General features: G+C 32.8%; 4 protein-coding genes across 8 annotated transcripts; all 4 read right to left on the bottom strand.

Annotated features, from left to right (window-relative positions):
• Positions 1–1,579: 1,579 nt before the first annotated feature.
• Positions 1,580–4,709, bottom strand: LOC25496377 (DNA-directed RNA polymerase III subunit RPC9). Its single transcript, XM_039826792.1, has 5 exons — positions 4,531–4,709; positions 3,820–3,848; positions 3,594–3,711; positions 3,323–3,475; positions 1,580–2,052 (listed from the first exon to the last, which is right to left on the bottom strand). Exons 2-5 carry the CDS (start codon positions 3,846–3,848, stop codon positions 1,852–1,854), a joined length of 501 nt encoding a protein of 166 aa, XP_039682726.1. The 5' UTR covers positions 4,531–4,709; the 3' UTR covers positions 1,580–1,851.
• A 757-nt stretch (positions 4,710–5,466) lies between these two features.
• On the bottom strand, positions 5,467–8,607 carry LOC120575911 (DNA-directed RNA polymerase III subunit RPC9). The gene is made up of 5 exons (XM_039826793.1): positions 8,429–8,607; positions 7,718–7,746; positions 7,492–7,609; positions 7,221–7,373; positions 5,467–5,950 (listed from the first exon to the last, which is right to left on the bottom strand). The coding sequence occupies exons 2-5, from the start codon at positions 7,744–7,746 to the stop codon at positions 5,750–5,752; spliced, it is 501 nt and encodes a 166-aa protein (XP_039682727.1). The 5' UTR covers positions 8,429–8,607; the 3' UTR covers positions 5,467–5,749.
• A 757-nt stretch (positions 8,608–9,364) lies between these two features.
• On the bottom strand, positions 9,365–12,505 carry LOC120575912 (DNA-directed RNA polymerase III subunit RPC9). The gene is made up of 5 exons (XM_039826794.1): positions 12,327–12,505; positions 11,616–11,644; positions 11,390–11,507; positions 11,119–11,271; positions 9,365–9,848 (listed from the first exon to the last, which is right to left on the bottom strand). Exons 2-5 carry the CDS (start codon positions 11,642–11,644, stop codon positions 9,648–9,650), a joined length of 501 nt encoding a protein of 166 aa, XP_039682728.1. The 5' UTR covers positions 12,327–12,505; the 3' UTR covers positions 9,365–9,647.
• Positions 12,506–13,262: 757 nt separating this feature from the next.
• LOC120575910 (DNA-directed RNA polymerase III subunit RPC9) lies at positions 13,263–17,011 on the bottom strand. Of its 5 annotated transcripts, none has more exons than XM_039826787.1 (5): positions 16,720–17,011; positions 15,525–15,551; positions 15,299–15,416; positions 15,028–15,180; positions 13,263–13,746 (listed from the first exon to the last, which is right to left on the bottom strand). In XM_039826787.1, exons 1-5 carry the CDS (start codon positions 16,731–16,733, stop codon positions 13,546–13,548), a joined length of 513 nt encoding a protein of 170 aa, XP_039682721.1. In that variant the 5' UTR covers positions 16,734–17,011; the 3' UTR covers positions 13,263–13,545. The 5 variants fall into 5 exon arrangements, with proteins under 5 accessions (XP_039682721.1, XP_039682723.1, XP_039682725.1 ...); XM_039826789.1 differs by having other exon boundaries at positions 13,274–13,746; positions 15,525–15,556; positions 16,720–17,010; XM_039826791.1 differs by lacking the exon at positions 16,720–17,011 and adding an exon at positions 16,234–16,663 and having other exon boundaries at positions 13,274–13,746; positions 15,525–15,556.
• Between the last annotated feature and the right edge of the window lie 101 nt (positions 17,012–17,112).

Raw genomic sequence — 17,112 nt, 5'->3', positions numbered from 1 at the left:
GCCATCGAGCAGTGGCAGCACATTTCTATTCAAATTGAAAATTTTCCTTATGATGGTTAGTAGTGGTAGTATGCAATATCCTATATTCAAATATAATTCATGCCCGTTGCAGTGAACTCAGAAAAGTTACTTAAGAGTCATATGATTTCAGGGTCCATTTTCAGACTGGATGGTATTGGAAGATAATCAACAGACTAATGGTGAAGAGGATCTAATCCCTGCTGCCATTTGAATGTTAATCACCTTTTTGAATGAAGATTCAGCATCCAAGACCAGTTACTGACATTATAGGATACAAGTTGGAAAACTTTATGTAAATAAAAACATACTGTTGTAAATGTTGATATAGTTGACTTGTACACTTTTGTTGTTGACCAGATACCCTATAGTTCATAGGGATATCTGAATTCTTTTTGCAATTAAATAAAATTTGCTGTTTCATTTTTATTTTGTCAAAATTGTCTCTGATTGAACATTTCCAGATATGCCTTCAGTATGTGTTGTGTTCTACAAGATCTTCAACATGAATTCTTATTTCTTACTATTTCTTTGCCTTCAATAACTTTTCCCTTTGAGAGCTTGAAATGTAGTCGTTGAAAATGAGCTAAACGAAGAGGCTTGGTATAAATGCATGCTGCCTAATTTTCAGAAGTGTGAGCTTAAATATTTTCTCTAATGATATGATAATTCATCTATATATGTTTAGTCCTTTCGTGAAAAAATGGATTGAGCTGATTAGTTATCAAAAAAGGAGTATGAAAATCATGCAATAAGAGTACTGGCATTGGGGTTCACAAGTGACTTGAACCAATGCTCTATACTCTTCATTATATGACTGAGAAACATGATTTTTCTTACTTTTTTATGGAATGTGAGATTCAACAAAAGAGAAATATTTTCTTGATCATTAACTTTTGTAATAATTATAGTACTCTAGTGTATTAAAATTGTTGTAATATTGCTATTTTAAAAAAGGAGTGGCTAAGGTTCAGACGGTTACGATTCAGCTCGGTCTTTTTATTTTTGGAGATTCAGCTCGGTCATGTTATCCTTCAAAAAACACTAAGTATTTTTTAAGGAAATATTAAAACACATCTACCAACCTTTTTGGGCTCTTGAAATCATGTTAAAATATTTATTTTGAATTTTCTGAAGAAAAAAATAAATAAAACCCAATTTTAAACAGATTAACCTTAAAATAGAAAAGAAATGTGAAAACATGATTTCAAAAGTCACATAAAGGTAATTAGATGTATTTTAGTTTTCGAGCAAAAATAAATAAATTAAAAAGTAATGTTTGAAGTCTTTTTTCGAACAAAAAGGGCGACTGAACCGTACTCTATCTAAGAAATATATATTGAGATAAGAAGATTCTTAGGAGGGGGAAAGACTATTAGTTATAGGGGAAAGACCTCAATTGTGATTTATCTCCTGATTATTTTCGTTGTCTAAGTAACATAATCACTTATTTCCATTTGAATTTTCTCGTGTTCTATCACAGAAACTCGTACACTTCACAGCACAATTGCGACAATGTCGGTATTCTTTATCATCACAACAAAGAAAACTCAAAACAACCATCACCAGAACATAAGGTATGAAATATAATTTTGGACAAGAAAAAAACAATGGTTAAATTTTTTTTAAGAAAATCTAACAAGCTTTGTTTATAGTGTAAGCAAAGCCATCATTTGCATGCCAAAAGTTTCCTGTAGAAGCAAAGTCTAACACAGCCACTAGACTTACCCTAGATTCACATAAAAATCATTTTCACAGACTCAAAATTTTGCCTAATAAACTTCGTGACATCCTTTAGTGCTACTCATAACTTATCGAGGTGACAATTAATTCTCAACTTGTGTCCATTTGTTCTCCATCTTCAGTTTGGTCTTGACTAATCTCATCATGTTTCTGTGTTTCTGTTTCTTCATCGCCCTTGGTGATTTCTTCTGGTGTCGCTTTGTCTGGTGGTGCTGGCAATGTGTTTCCCACCTTCTCTACTATTTCAGTTACCTCTTCATCTGGAAAACGCTCCTCACAATCTTCTATGATCTGCGTAATAATTAAAAGTTAACAAACTTATCATAATTATGCAACGGTACATACATGACATTCAAATGCATATTGTTAGTCTGACAAATCAATACTTTACCCTTAACTAGAATGGGAGAAATTGGTGTCCAGAATCAAACACAGCACAATACACTAACTTCTAGGCTTAACAAGTCATGCACAACGTTTTTTTCATAATCAGTATTTAACATGACACACGCAAACTTGATGGTCCTGAAATCCATACGCATTTCCAAGACAAAACAACAAGCCAGCAATTACCCCAATGTGCATTTTACAAAAACATATAACAAGTATGATAATGAGCCTATGTCATTCTACAATGAAAATATGAAGGTAGAATCGCTCAAAGGTTGTAAGATACCAATATTAATTGGGCAAAAATTACTGCATAATATCATTATTGGTGTAGAAATTAGAATGAGATCGATTGAAAGAAAAGATACAAAAAATGTACAATGAAGATCATAATATATTTGTTGCGTTGACACTAATATATTTAATACTAAAATACCATATTGTTCAAAAAGAAATACTAAAATACCTTAAACAATACTTAAAATTCATGAAGTATTCATAATTCATGAAGTTAACGTTTCAAAAATTACAAAACCACCCTTAAAATGGTTTAAAGTAATGGGCAAAACCATCTTTTTGCGTGGTGTGTGTAGCGGCCGCTTTGGCATCATTGAATCCGCCCCTCACTGCCGAATAGCGGGCCGCTTTGACCGCTATTCACATACGACACGCTCCGTCGCGGCTAGTAGCAGTGGGCTGATTTTTCCGCTATAGCGGGTGGCGTGGCTGCTACGCTCCTTGCAGATTATAACAGTTTCTTATATATTACTAATTATTATGTATTAGTTCACTGCTACACGATATTTTTTAGATAATAAGGAAACATTAATACTCTAGAGTTTGATTGGTGAGCATTTTCCTATCTAATAGGAAAAGGCTTTCATTGGTGTTGACGTTTAACTAAAAATATAAATTACATTATAACCTGATACTTATTCATGTCAAAATTCAAAAAACTTGAGTTACTTTTTTTTGAGAGAAAAAAACTTGAGTTGCCACTAACCAGTTAACAAAAAAGATTTGAACCCGACATTTAGAGCTAAACACAGATTACAGAAAAAATATATTGCAAAAAATGTGGACATAGACTAAGAAAATGCAGAGCTAGTGCAGCATCTAACAGATTACTCAGACAAAAAATAAATGAGAACAACATAGTTATGATACTTACGTGATATATTTCAACTTCAGAAGCTGGTCTGATGTTTAAAACGTTCAAAACCTCCGCCTCTGACAGATCATGCTGTTTAATAGCTGTGAAATACTCCTTGACGCTTTCCCTTGTTTGAGAACCAGCGGGAGTTTTAACCAAGTAATCGTAAACCTGTAAAAGATGCAACACAGTAATCCACCAATAAAACACAAAAATTATTACCATCTATTGGCCAAAAACTAAAATCACGAATCGAAGAGAGATTTGTTGTCTCATCAGAATAACAAACCTTGTACTCAGACATTGCTACTTTGGCAAGAACCCTTGATGGATCTTTCGAAGCTCCTTTAGCTCGTAAGAAATCAAGGACCTCAAAATTTGTTAGTGCACCGGCATTTTCCTCCAAGCTATGAAAAAGAACATTAAACATCAATAATAACTCATGAAAGAGAGAGACAGACAGATAAATTTGAAACATTTGTGCAACAAATTTGAAAAGAATGGTAGTGACATACATTTTCATCTCGAGCAACAAATAAAACATGTCCTGCAACAAAACAAAATAAGTAAACAACAGAATGCAGTTAAATAAATGAGTTTCTGCAAAATTCAACAAACAATACCTATGAAGCACTGACACAGACACCGACAACAAACACAACACTGACACTTCATAACCGATAAAATTTTGAGAAAACTATATAATTCAATGTAATCACTAGTGTTGGTGTCCGACATTGGAACACGGACATTTGATATTGTTGTGGCTAAAATTTGAAAGAAAGTATGATGCAGTGGCGGAGCCAGACCTAAAATTTTGGGGTGGCAGCTTTAAAAATAAACTAAAATATATAAATCACATAATATACAATACGACCCATTTCGGTGTCGTTCATTAAAAATTTCAACAAAATAATACTAAAAACCGATCATCATATTCAAAGTGATGCTTTACGCATCCCGACTTTTCATCTTAACTTTTCCTGTTGAAACAGATTCAAAATCAACTAACAATACATGGTTTCAATGTTACATCAATTCTAATAACATTCAAATTTCATAACAATAGCCGGTTTCAATTTCATTGAAATAACATAAATGATTTCAAAATGAACCAATTTCACTTGATTTTCATAAACAGAAGACGATGATAGCTGAATACAAAAGTTGAGCCAGGTTTGATAGATGATGATGCTTACATAAACAGAAGACGATTATGCTTACATTTTTTTGAATCAAATAAGCTTACATTTTCCATCTTTTCCACCTCTACTATTTAGGATTATTGATTACGTCCTCCTCTCAAAGTCATTGCCATACATGATTAAAATTGGCAAAGGAAGTAAGTTAACTTTTCTTAATTACATATAGTAACTCTAAAACAATTTGACTAGTTATCAGGCTTTCATATACTCTTCATTATATGATAGAGAAACATGATTTTTCTTACTTTTTTATGGAATGCGAGATTCAACAAAAGAGAAATATTTTCTTAATCATTAACTTTTGTAATAATTAGAGTACTCTAGTGTATTAAAATTGTTGTAATATTGCTATTTCAAAAAAGGAGTGGCTAAGGTTTGAGATGCTTACGATTCAGCTCGGTCATTTTTATTTTTTTTAAGGAGATTCAGCTCGGTCATGTTATCCTTCAAAAAACACTTTTTAAGGAAATATTAAAACACATCTACCAACCTTTTTGGGCTCTTGAAATCATTTTAAAATATTTATTTTGAATTTTCTGAAGAAAAAAAATAAAATAAAACCCAATTTTAAACAGATTCACCTTAAAATAAAAAAGAAATGTGAAAACATGATTTCAAAAGTCACATAAAGGTAATTAGATGTATTTTAGTTTTCGAGCAAAAATAAATAAATTAAAAAGTAATGTTTGAAGTCTTTTTTCGAACAAAAAAGGCGACTGAACCGTACTTTATCTAAGAAATATATATTGAGATAAGAAGATTCTTAGGAGGGGGAAAGACTATTAGTTATAGGGGAAAGACCTCAATTGTGATTTATCTCCTGATTATTTTCGTTGTCTAAGTAACATAATCACTTATTTCCATTTGAATTTTCTCGTGTTCTATCACAGAAACTCGTACACTTCACAGCACAATTGCGACAATGTCGGTATTCTTTATCATCACAACAAAGAAAACTCAAAACAACCATCACCAGAACATAAGGTATGAAATATAATTTTGGACAAGAAAAAAACAATGGTTAAATTTTTTTTAAGAAAATCTAACAAGCTTTGTTTATAGTGTAAGCAAAGCCATCATTTGCATGCCAAAAGTTTCCTGTAGAAGCAAAGTCTAACACAGCCACTAGACTTACCCTAGATTCACATAAAAATCATTTTCACAGACTCAAAATTTTGCCTAATAAACTTCGTGACATCCTTTAGTGCTACTCATAACTTATCGAGGTGACAATTAATTCTCAACTTGTGTCCATTTGTTCTCCATCTTCAGTTTGGTCATAACTAATCTCATCATGTTTCTGTGTTTCTGTTTCTTCATCGCCCTTGGTGATTTCTTCTGGTGTCGCTTTGTCTGGTGGTGCTGGCAATGTGTTTCCCACCTTCTCTACTATTTCAGTTACCTCTTCATCTGGAAAACGCTCCTCACAATCTTCTATGATCTGCGTAATAATTAAAAGTTAACAAACTTATCATAATTATGCAACGGTACATACATGACATTCAAATGCATATTGTTAGTCTGACAAATCAATACTTTACCCTTAACTAGAATGGGAGAAATTGGTGTCCAGAATCAAACACAGCACAATACACTAACTTCTAGGCTTAACAAGTCATGCACAACGTTTTTTTCATAATCAGTATTTAACATGACACACGCAAACTTGATGGTCCTGAAATCCATACGCATTTCCAAGACAAAACAACAAGCCAGCAATTACCCCAATGTGCATTTTACAAAAACATATAACAAGTATGATAATGAGCCTATGTCATTCTACAATGAAAATATGAAGGTAGAATCGCTCAAAGGTTGTAAGATACCAATATTAATTGGGCAAAAATTACTGCATAATATCATTATTGGTGTAGAAATTAGAATGAGATCGATTGAAAGAAAAGATACAAAAAATGTACAATGAAGATCATAATATATTTGTTGCGTTGACACTAATATATTTAATACTAAAATACCATATTGTTCAAAAAGAAATACTAAAATACCTTAAACAATACTTAAAATTCATGAAGTATTCATAATTCATGAAGTTAACGTTTCAAAAATTACAAAACCACCCTTAAAATGGTTTAAAGTAATGGGCAAAACCATCTTTTTGCGTGGTGTGTGTAGCGGCCGCTTTGGCATCATTGAATCCGCCCCTCACTGCCGAATAGCGGGCCGCTTTGACCGCTATTCACATACGACACGCTCCGTCGCGGCTAGTAGCAGTGGGCTGATTTTTCCGCTATAGCGGGTGGCGTGGCTGCTACGCTCCTTGCAGATTATAACAGTTTCTTATATATTACTAATTATTATGTATTAGTTCACTGCTACACGATATTTTTTAGATAATAAGGAAACATTAATACTCTAGAGTTTGATTGGTGAGCATTTTCCTATCTAATAGGAAAAGGCTTTCATTGGTGTTGACGTTTAACTAAAAATATAAATTACATTATAACCTGATACTTATTCATGTCAAAATTCAAAAAACTTGAGTTACTTTTTTTTGAGAGAAAAAAACTTGAGTTGCCACTAACCAGTTAACAAAAAAGATTTGAACCCGACATTTAGAGCTAAACACAGATTACAGAAAAAATATATTGCAAAAAATGTGGACATAGACTAAGAAAATGCAGAGCTAGTGCAGCATCTAACAGATTACTCAGACAAAAAATAAATGAGAACAACATAGTTATGATACTTACGTGATATATTTCAACTTCAGAAGCTGGTCTGATGTTTAAAACGTTCAAAACCTCCGCCTCTGACAGATCATGCTGTTTAATAGCTGTGAAATACTCCTTGACGCTTTCCCTTGTTTGAGAACCAGCGGGAGTTTTAACCAAGTAATCGTAAACCTGTAAAAGATGCAACACAGTAATCCACCAATAAAACACAAAAATTATTACCATCTATTGGCCAAAAACTAAAATCACGAATCGAAGAGAGATTTGTTGTCTCATCAGAATAACAAACCTTGTACTCAGACATTGCTACTTTGGCAAGAACCCTTGATGGATCTTTCGAAGCTCCTTTAGCTCGTAAGAAATCAAGGACCTCAAAATTTGTTAGTGCACCGGCATTTTCCTCCAAGCTATGAAAAAGAACATTAAACATCAATAATAACTCATGAAAGAGAGAGACAGACAGATAAATTTGAAACATTTGTGCAACAAATTTGAAAAGAATGGTAGTGACATACATTTTCATCTCGAGCAACAAATAAAACATGTCCTGCAACAAAACAAAATAAGTAAACAACAGAATGCAGTTAAATAAATGAGTTTCTGCAAAATTCAACAAACAATACCTATGAAGCACTGACACAGACACCGACAACAAACACAACACTGACACTTCATAACCGATAAAATTTTGAGAAAACTATATAATTCAATGTAATCACTAGTGTTGGTGTCCGACATTGGAACACGGACATTTGATATTGTTGTGGCTAAAATTTGAAAGAAAGTATGATGCAGTGGCGGAGCCAGACCTAAAATTTTGGGGTGGCAGCTTTAAAAATAAACTAAAATATATAAATCACATAATATACAATACGACCCATTTCGGTGTCGTTCATTAAAAATTTCAACAAAATAATACTAAAAACCGATCATCATATTCAAAGTGATGCTTTACGCATCCCGACTTTTCATCTTAACTTTTCCTGTTGAAACAGATTCAAAATCAACTAACAATACATGGTTTCAATGTTACATCAATTCTAATAACATTCAAATTTCATAACAATAGCCGGTTTCAATTTCATTGAAATAACATAAATGATTTCAAAATGAACCAATTTCACTTGATTTTCATAAACAGAAGACGATGATAGCTGAATACAAAAGTTGAGCCAGGTTTGATAGATGATGATGCTTACATAAACAGAAGACGATTATGCTTACATTTTTTTGAATCAAATAAGCTTACATTTTCCATCTTTTCCACCTCTACTATTTAGGATTATTGATTACGTCCTCCTCTCAAAGTCATTGCCATACATGATTAAAATTGGCAAAGGAAGTAAGTTAACTTTTCTTAATTACATATAGTAACTCTAAAACAATTTGACTAGTTATCAGGCTTTCATATACTCTTCATTATATGATAGAGAAACATGATTTTTCTTACTTTTTTATGGAATGCGAGATTCAACAAAAGAGAAATATTTTCTTAATCATTAACTTTTGTAATAATTAGAGTACTCTAGTGTATTAAAATTGTTGTAATATTGCTATTTCAAAAAAGGAGTGGCTAAGGTTTGAGATGCTTACGATTCAGCTCGGTCATTTTTATTTTTTTTAAGGAGATTCAGCTCGGTCATGTTATCCTTCAAAAAACACTTTTTAAGGAAATATTAAAACACATCTACCAACCTTTTTGGGCTCTTGAAATCATTTTAAAATATTTATTTTGAATTTTCTGAAGAAAAAAAATAAAATAAAACCCAATTTTAAACAGATTCACCTTAAAATAAAAAAGAAATGTGAAAACATGATTTCAAAAGTCACATAAAGGTAATTAGATGTATTTTAGTTTTCGAGCAAAAATAAATAAATTAAAAAGTAATGTTTGAAGTCTTTTTTCGAACAAAAAAGGCGACTGAACCGTACTTTATCTAAGAAATATATATTGAGATAAGAAGATTCTTAGGAGGGGGAAAGACTATTAGTTATAGGGGAAAGACCTCAATTGTGATTTATCTCCTGATTATTTTCGTTGTCTAAGTAACATAATCACTTATTTCCATTTGAATTTTCTCGTGTTCTATCACAGAAACTCGTACACTTCACAGCACAATTGCGACAATGTCGGTATTCTTTATCATCACAACAAAGAAAACTCAAAACAACCATCACCAGAACATAAGGTATGAAATATAATTTTGGACAAGAAAAAAACAATGGTTAAATTTTTTTTAAGAAAATCTAACAAGCTTTGTTTATAGTGTAAGCAAAGCCATCATTTGCATGCCAAAAGTTTCCTGTAGAAGCAAAGTCTAACACAGCCACTAGACTTACCCTAGATTCACATAAAAATCATTTTCACAGACTCAAAATTTTGCCTAATAAACTTCGTGACATCCTTTAGTGCTACTCATAACTTATCGAGGTGACAATTAATTCTCAACTTGTGTCCATTTGTTCTCCATCTTCAGTTTGGTCATAACTAATCTCATCATGTTTCTGTGTTTCTGTTTCTTCATCGCCCTTGGTGATTTCTTCTGGTGTCGCTTTGTCTGGTGGTGCTGGCAATGTGTTTCCCACCTTCTCTACTATTTCAGTTACCTCTTCATCTGGAAAACGCTCCTCACAATCTTCTATGATCTGCGTAATAATTAAAAGTTAACAAACTTATCATAATTATGCAACGGTACATACATGACATTCAAATGCATATTGTTAGTCTGACAAATCAATACTTTACCCTTAACTAGAATGGGAGAAATTGGTGTCCAGAATCAAACACAGCACAATACACTAACTTCTAGGCTTAACAAGTCATGCACAACGTTTTTTTCATAATCAGTATTTAACATGACACACGCAAACTTGATGGTCCTGAAATCCATACGCATTTCCAAGACAAAACAACAAGCCAGCAATTACCCCAATGTGCATTTTACAAAAACATATAACAAGTATGATAATGAGCCTATGTCATTCTACAATGAAAATATGAAGGTAGAATCGCTCAAAGGTTGTAAGATACCAATATTAATTGGGCAAAAATTACTGCATAATATCATTATTGGTGTAGAAATTAGAATGAGATCGATTGAAAGAAAAGATACAAAAAATGTACAATGAAGATCATAATATATTTGTTGCGTTGACACTAATATATTTAATACTAAAATACCATATTGTTCAAAAAGAAATACTAAAATACCTTAAACAATACTTAAAATTCATGAAGTATTCATAATTCATGAAGTTAACGTTTCAAAAATTACAAAACCACCCTTAAAATGGTTTAAAGTAATGGGCAAAACCATCTTTTTGCGTGGTGTGTGTAGCGGCCGCTTTGGCATCATTGAATCCGCCCCTCACTGCCGAATAGCGGGCCGCTTTGACCGCTATTCACATACGACACGCTCCGTCGCGGCTAGTAGCAGTGGGCTGATTTTTCCGCTATAGCGGGTGGCGTGGCTGCTACGCTCCTTGCAGATTATAACAGTTTCTTATATATTACTAATTATTATGTATTAGTTCACTGCTACACGATATTTTTTAGATAATAAGGAAACATTAATACTCTAGAGTTTGATTGGTGAGCATTTTCCTATCTAATAGGAAAAGGCTTTCATTGGTGTTGACGTTTAACTAAAAATATAAATTACATTATAACCTGATACTTATTCATGTCAAAATTCAAAAAACTTGAGTTACTTTTTTTTGAGAGAAAAAAACTTGAGTTGCCACTAACCAGTTAACAAAAAAGATTTGAACCCGACATTTAGAGCTAAACACAGATTACAGAAAAAATATATTGCAAAAAATGTGGACATAGACTAAGAAAATGCAGAGCTAGTGCAGCATCTAACAGATTACTCAGACAAAAAATAAATGAGAACAACATAGTTATGATACTTACGTGATATATTTCAACTTCAGAAGCTGGTCTGATGTTTAAAACGTTCAAAACCTCCGCCTCTGACAGATCATGCTGTTTAATAGCTGTGAAATACTCCTTGACGCTTTCCCTTGTTTGAGAACCAGCGGGAGTTTTAACCAAGTAATCGTAAACCTGTAAAAGATGCAACACAGTAATCCACCAATAAAACACAAAAATTATTACCATCTATTGGCCAAAAACTAAAATCACGAATCGAAGAGAGATTTGTTGTCTCATCAGAATAACAAACCTTGTACTCAGACATTGCTACTTTGGCAAGAACCCTTGATGGATCTTTCGAAGCTCCTTTAGCTCGTAAGAAATCAAGGACCTCAAAATTTGTTAGTGCACCGGCATTTTCCTCCAAGCTATGAAAAAGAACATTAAACATCAATAATAACTCATGAAAGAGAGAGACAGACAGATAAATTTGAAACATTTGTGCAACAAATTTGAAAAGAATGGTAGTGACATACATTTTCATCTCGAGCAACAAATAAAACATGTCCTGCAACAAAACAAAATAAGTAAACAACAGAATGCAGTTAAATAAATGAGTTTCTGCAAAATTCAACAAACAATACCTATGAAGCACTGACACAGACACCGACAACAAACACAACACTGACACTTCATAACCGATAAAATTTTGAGAAAACTATATAATTCAATGTAATCACTAGTGTTGGTGTCCGACATTGGAACACGGACATTTGATATTGTTGTGGCTAAAATTTGAAAGAAAGTATGATGCAGTGGCGGAGCCAGACCTAAAATTTTGGGGTGGCAGCTTTAAAAATAAACTAAAATATATAAATCACATAATATACAATACGACCCATTTCGGTGTCGTTCATTAAAAATTTCAACAAAATAATACTAAAAACCGATCATCATATTCAAAGTGATGCTTTACGCATCCCGACTTTTCATCTTAACTTTTCCTGTTGAAACAGATTCAAAATCAACTAACAATACATGGTTTCAATGTTACATCAATTCTAATAACATTCAAATTTCATAACAATAGCCGGTTTCAATTTCATTGAAATAACATAAATGATTTCAAAATGAACCAATTTCACTTGATTTTCATAAACAGAAGACGATGATAGCTGAATACAAAAGTTGAGCCAGGTTTGATAGATGATGATGCTTACATAAACAGAAGACGATTATGCTTACATTTTTTTGAATCAAATAAGCTTACATTTTCCATCTTTTCCACCTCTACTATTTAGGATTATTGATTACGTCCTCCTCTCAAAGTCATTGCCATACATGATTAAAATTGGCAAAGGAAGTAAGTTAACTTTTCTTAATTACATATAGTAACTCTAAAACAATTTGACTAGTTATCAGGCTTTCATATACTCTTCATTATATGATAGAGAAACATGATTTTTCTTACTTTTTTATGGAATGCGAGATTCAACAAAAGAGAAATATTTTCTTAATCATTAACTTTTGTAATAATTAGAGTACTCTAGTGTATTAAAATTGTTGTAATATTGCTATTTCAAAAAAGGAGTGGCTAAGGTTTGAGATGCTTACGATTCAGCTCGGTCATTTTTATTTTTTTTAAGGAGATTCAGCTCGGTCATGTTATCCTTCAAAAAACACTTTTTAAGGAAATATTAAAACACATCTACCAACCTTTTTGGGCTCTTGAAATCATTTTAAAATATTTATTTTGAATTTTCTGAAGAAAAAAAATAAAATAAAACCCAATTTTAAACAGATTCACCTTAAAATAAAAAAGAAATGTGAAAACATGATTTCAAAAGTCACATAAAGGTAATTAGATGTATTTTAGTTTTCGAGCAAAAATAAATAAATTAAAAAGTAATGTTTGAAGTCTTTTTTCGAACAAAAAAGGCGACTGAACCGTACTTTATCTAAGAAATATATATTGAGATAAGAAGATTCTTAGGAGGGGGAAAGACTATTAGTTATAGGGGAAAGACCTCAATTGTGATTTATCTCCTGATTATTTTCGTTGTCTAAGTAACATAATCACTTATTTCCATTTGAATTTTCTCGTGTTCTATCACAGAAACTCGTACACTTCACAGCACAATTGCGACAATGTCGGTATTCTTTATCATCACAACAAAGAAAACTCAAAACAACCATCACCAGAACATAAGGTATGAAATATAATTTTGGACAAGAAAAAAACAATGGTTAAATTTTTTTTAAGAAAATCTAACAAGCTTTGTTTATAGTGTAAGCAAAGCCATCATTTGCATGCCAAAAGTTTCCTGTAGAAGCAAAGTCTAACACAGCCACTAGACTTACCCTAGATTCACATAAAAATCATTTTCACAGACTCAAAATTTTGCCTAATAAACTTCGTGACATCCTTTAGTGCTACTCATAACTTATCGAGGTGACAATTAATTCTCAACTTGTGTCCATTTGTTCTCCATCTTCAGTTTGGTCTTGACTAATCTCATCATGTTTCTGTGTTTCTGTTTCTTCATCGCCCTTGGTGATTTCTTCTGGTGTCGCTTTGTCTGGTGGTGCTGGCAATGTGTTTCCCACCTTCTCTACTATTTCAGTTACCTCTTCATCTGGAAAACGCTCCTCACAATCTTCTATGATCTGCGTAATAATTAAAAGTTAACAAACTTATCATAATTATGCAACGGTACATACATGACATTCAAATGCATATTGTTAGTCTGACAAATCAATACTTTACCCTTAACTAGAATGGGAGAAATTGGTGTCCAGAATCAAACACAGCACAATACACTAACTTCTAGGCTTAACAAGTCATGCACAACGTTTTTTTCATAATCAGTATTTAACATGACACACGCAAACTTGATGGTCCTGAAATCCATACGCATTTCCAAGACAAAACAACAAGCCAGCAATAACCCTAATGTGCATTTTACAAAAACATATAACAAGTATGATAATGAGCCTATGTCATTCTACAATGAAAATATGAAGGTAGAATCGCTCAAAGGTTGTAAGATACCAATATTAATTGGGCAAAAATTACTGCATAATATCATTATTGGTGTAGAAATTAGAATGAGATCGATTGAAAGAAAAGATACAAAAAATGTACAATGAAGAACATAATATATTTGTTGCGTGGACACTAATATATTTAACACTAAAATACCATATTGTTCAAAAAGAAATACTAAAATACCTTAAACAATACTTAAAATTCATGAAGTATTCATAATTCATGAAGTTAACGTTTCAAAAATTACAAAACCACCCTTAAAATGGTTTAAAGTAATGGGCAAAACCATCTTTTTGCGTGGTGTGTGTAGCGGCCGCTTTGGCAGCATTGAATCCGCCCCTCACTGCCGAATAGCGGGCCGCTTTGACCGCTATTCACATACGGCACGCTCCGTTGCGGCTAGTAGCGGTGGGCTGATTTTTTCCGCTACGCTCCGCTATAGCGGGTGGCGTGGCTGCTACGCTCCTTGCAGATTATAACAGTTTCTTATATATTACTAATTATTATGTATTAGTTAACTGCTACACGATATTTTTTAGATAATAAGGAAACATCAATACTCTAGAGTTTGATTGGTGAGCATTTTCCTATCTAATAGGAAAAGGCTTTCATTGGTTTTGACGTTTAACTAAAAATATAAATTACATTATAACCTGATACTTATTCATGTCAAAATTCAAAAAATTTGAGTTACTTTTTTTTGAGAGAAAAAAACTTGAGTTGCCAGTAACCAGTTAACAAAAAAGATTTGAACCCGACATTTAGAGCTAAACACAGATTACAGAAAAAATATATTGCAAAAAATGTGGACATAGACTAAGAAAATGCAGAGCTAGTGCAGCATCTAACAGATTACTCAGACATAAAATAAATGAGAACAACATAGTTATGATACTTACGTGATATATTTCAACTTCAGAAGCTGGTCTGATGTTTAAAACGTTCAAAACCTCCGCCTCTGACAGATCATGCTGTTTAATAGCTGTGAAATACTCCTTGACGCTTTCCCTTGTTTGAGAACCAGCGGGAGTTTTAACCAAGTAATCGTAAACCTGTAAAAGATGCAACACAGTAATCCACCAATAAAACACAAAAATTATTACCATCTATTGGCCAAAAACTAAAATCACGAATCGAAGAGAGATTTGTTGTCTCATCAGAATAACAAACCTTGTACTCAGACATTGCTACTTTGGCAAGAACCCTTGATGGATCTTTCGAAGCTCCTTTAGCTCGTAAGAAATCAAGGACCTCAAAATTTGTTAGTGCACCGGCATTTTCCTCCAAGCTATGAAAACGAACATTAAACATCAATAATAACTCATGAAAGAGAGAGACAGACAGATAAATTTGAAACATTTGTGCAACAAATTTGAAAAGAATGGTAGTGACATACATTTTCATCTCGAGCAACAAATAAAACCTGTCCTGCAACGAAAAAATAAAAGTAAACAACAGAATGCAGTTAAATAAATGAGTTTCTGCAAAATTCAACAAACAATACCTATGAAGCACTGACACAGACACCGACAACAAACACAACACTGACACTTCGTAACCGATAAAATTTTGAGAAAACTATATAATTCAATGTAATCACTAGTGTTGGTGTCCGACATTGGAACACGGACATTTGATATTGTTGTGGCTAAAATTTGAAAGAAAGTATGATGCAGTGGCGGAGCCAGACCTAAAATTTTGGGGTGGCAGCTTTAAAAATAAACTAAAATATATAAATCACATAATATACAATACGACCCATTTCGGTGTCGTTCATTAAAAATTTCAACAAAATAATACTAAAAACCGATCATCATATTCAAAGTGATGCTTTACGCATCCCGACTTTTCATCTTAACTTTTCATGTTGAAACAGTTTCAAAATCAACTAACAATACATGGTTTCAATGTTACATCAATTCTAATAACATTCAAATTTCATAACAATAGCCGGTTTCAATTTCATTGAAATAACATAAATGATTTCAAAATGAACCAATTTCACTTGATTTTCATAAACAGAAGACGATGATAGCTGAATACAAAAGTTGAGCCAGGTTTGATAGATGATGATGCTTACATAAACAGAAGACGATTATGCTTACATTTTTTTGAATCAAATAAGCTTACATTTTCCATCTTTTCCACCTCTACTATTTAGGATTATTGATTACGTCCTCCTCTCAAAGTCATTGCCATACATGATTAAAATTGGCAAAGGAAGTAAGTTAACTTTTCTTAATTACATATAGTAACTCTAAAACAATTTGACTAGTTATCAGGCTTTCATATTCTACTATTGTTTAAGACAATTATTTAAAACCGAGGCTTTCAATTGGAATTCGTCTCTCACACTCAATACAATTATTTAAACACAAGTAACAGTTCAGTAGCAATCAGAGTTCATGTTCTAAACCATAATAATAAGCAGAACATTCATGTCTTAGTAAAACATTCAGAGTTCTGTAGTAATCAGTAGCAATCGAAAACTAAAAAAATTCAATTTCACATTCAATTTCACATTACTAAAGAACATGTAATCATCAAATCAGAATCAGAATTGAAGGAAATTACATTCAATTTCACATTACCTTACAAGTGACATCAATTAGGGTTTGTGGAGAGAGATGGATGGAGATAGCTCTCTAAACTAAAGAATCAATACAGAAGATTGAGAGGGGTGCGGCGGTGATGGATGGAGAAGGAGAAGAGTGGTCGCGGCTCGCCGGCAGTGGTGTGGTGGTGGATGTTGTTCGGTGGTTTTGCTTTGGCTGGGAGAAGAAAAAAGAGGAACGCGCATCAGATGAAAGAGAAAGGGGAAGAGGAAATGAAATTGAATTGGTAATATTCATATTAGTTAAGGGCATTATAGTAATTTTCAGTGTATAATTTTTTTTTTTTATAGAGATGGGGTGGCGGTGGCTCCCCCTTGCCACCCCGCAGTTCCGCCACTGGTATGATGCAAATTAAACTAAAAATAAGAA

This window comes from Medicago truncatula, chromosome 6 (assembly GCF_003473485.1).
Source record: "Medicago truncatula cultivar Jemalong A17 chromosome 6, MtrunA17r5.0-ANR, whole genome shotgun sequence".
NCBI classification, from domain to species: Eukaryota; Viridiplantae; Streptophyta; class Magnoliopsida; order Fabales; family Fabaceae; genus Medicago; species Medicago truncatula.
This window is presented reverse-complemented; position numbering and strand designations above follow the sequence as displayed.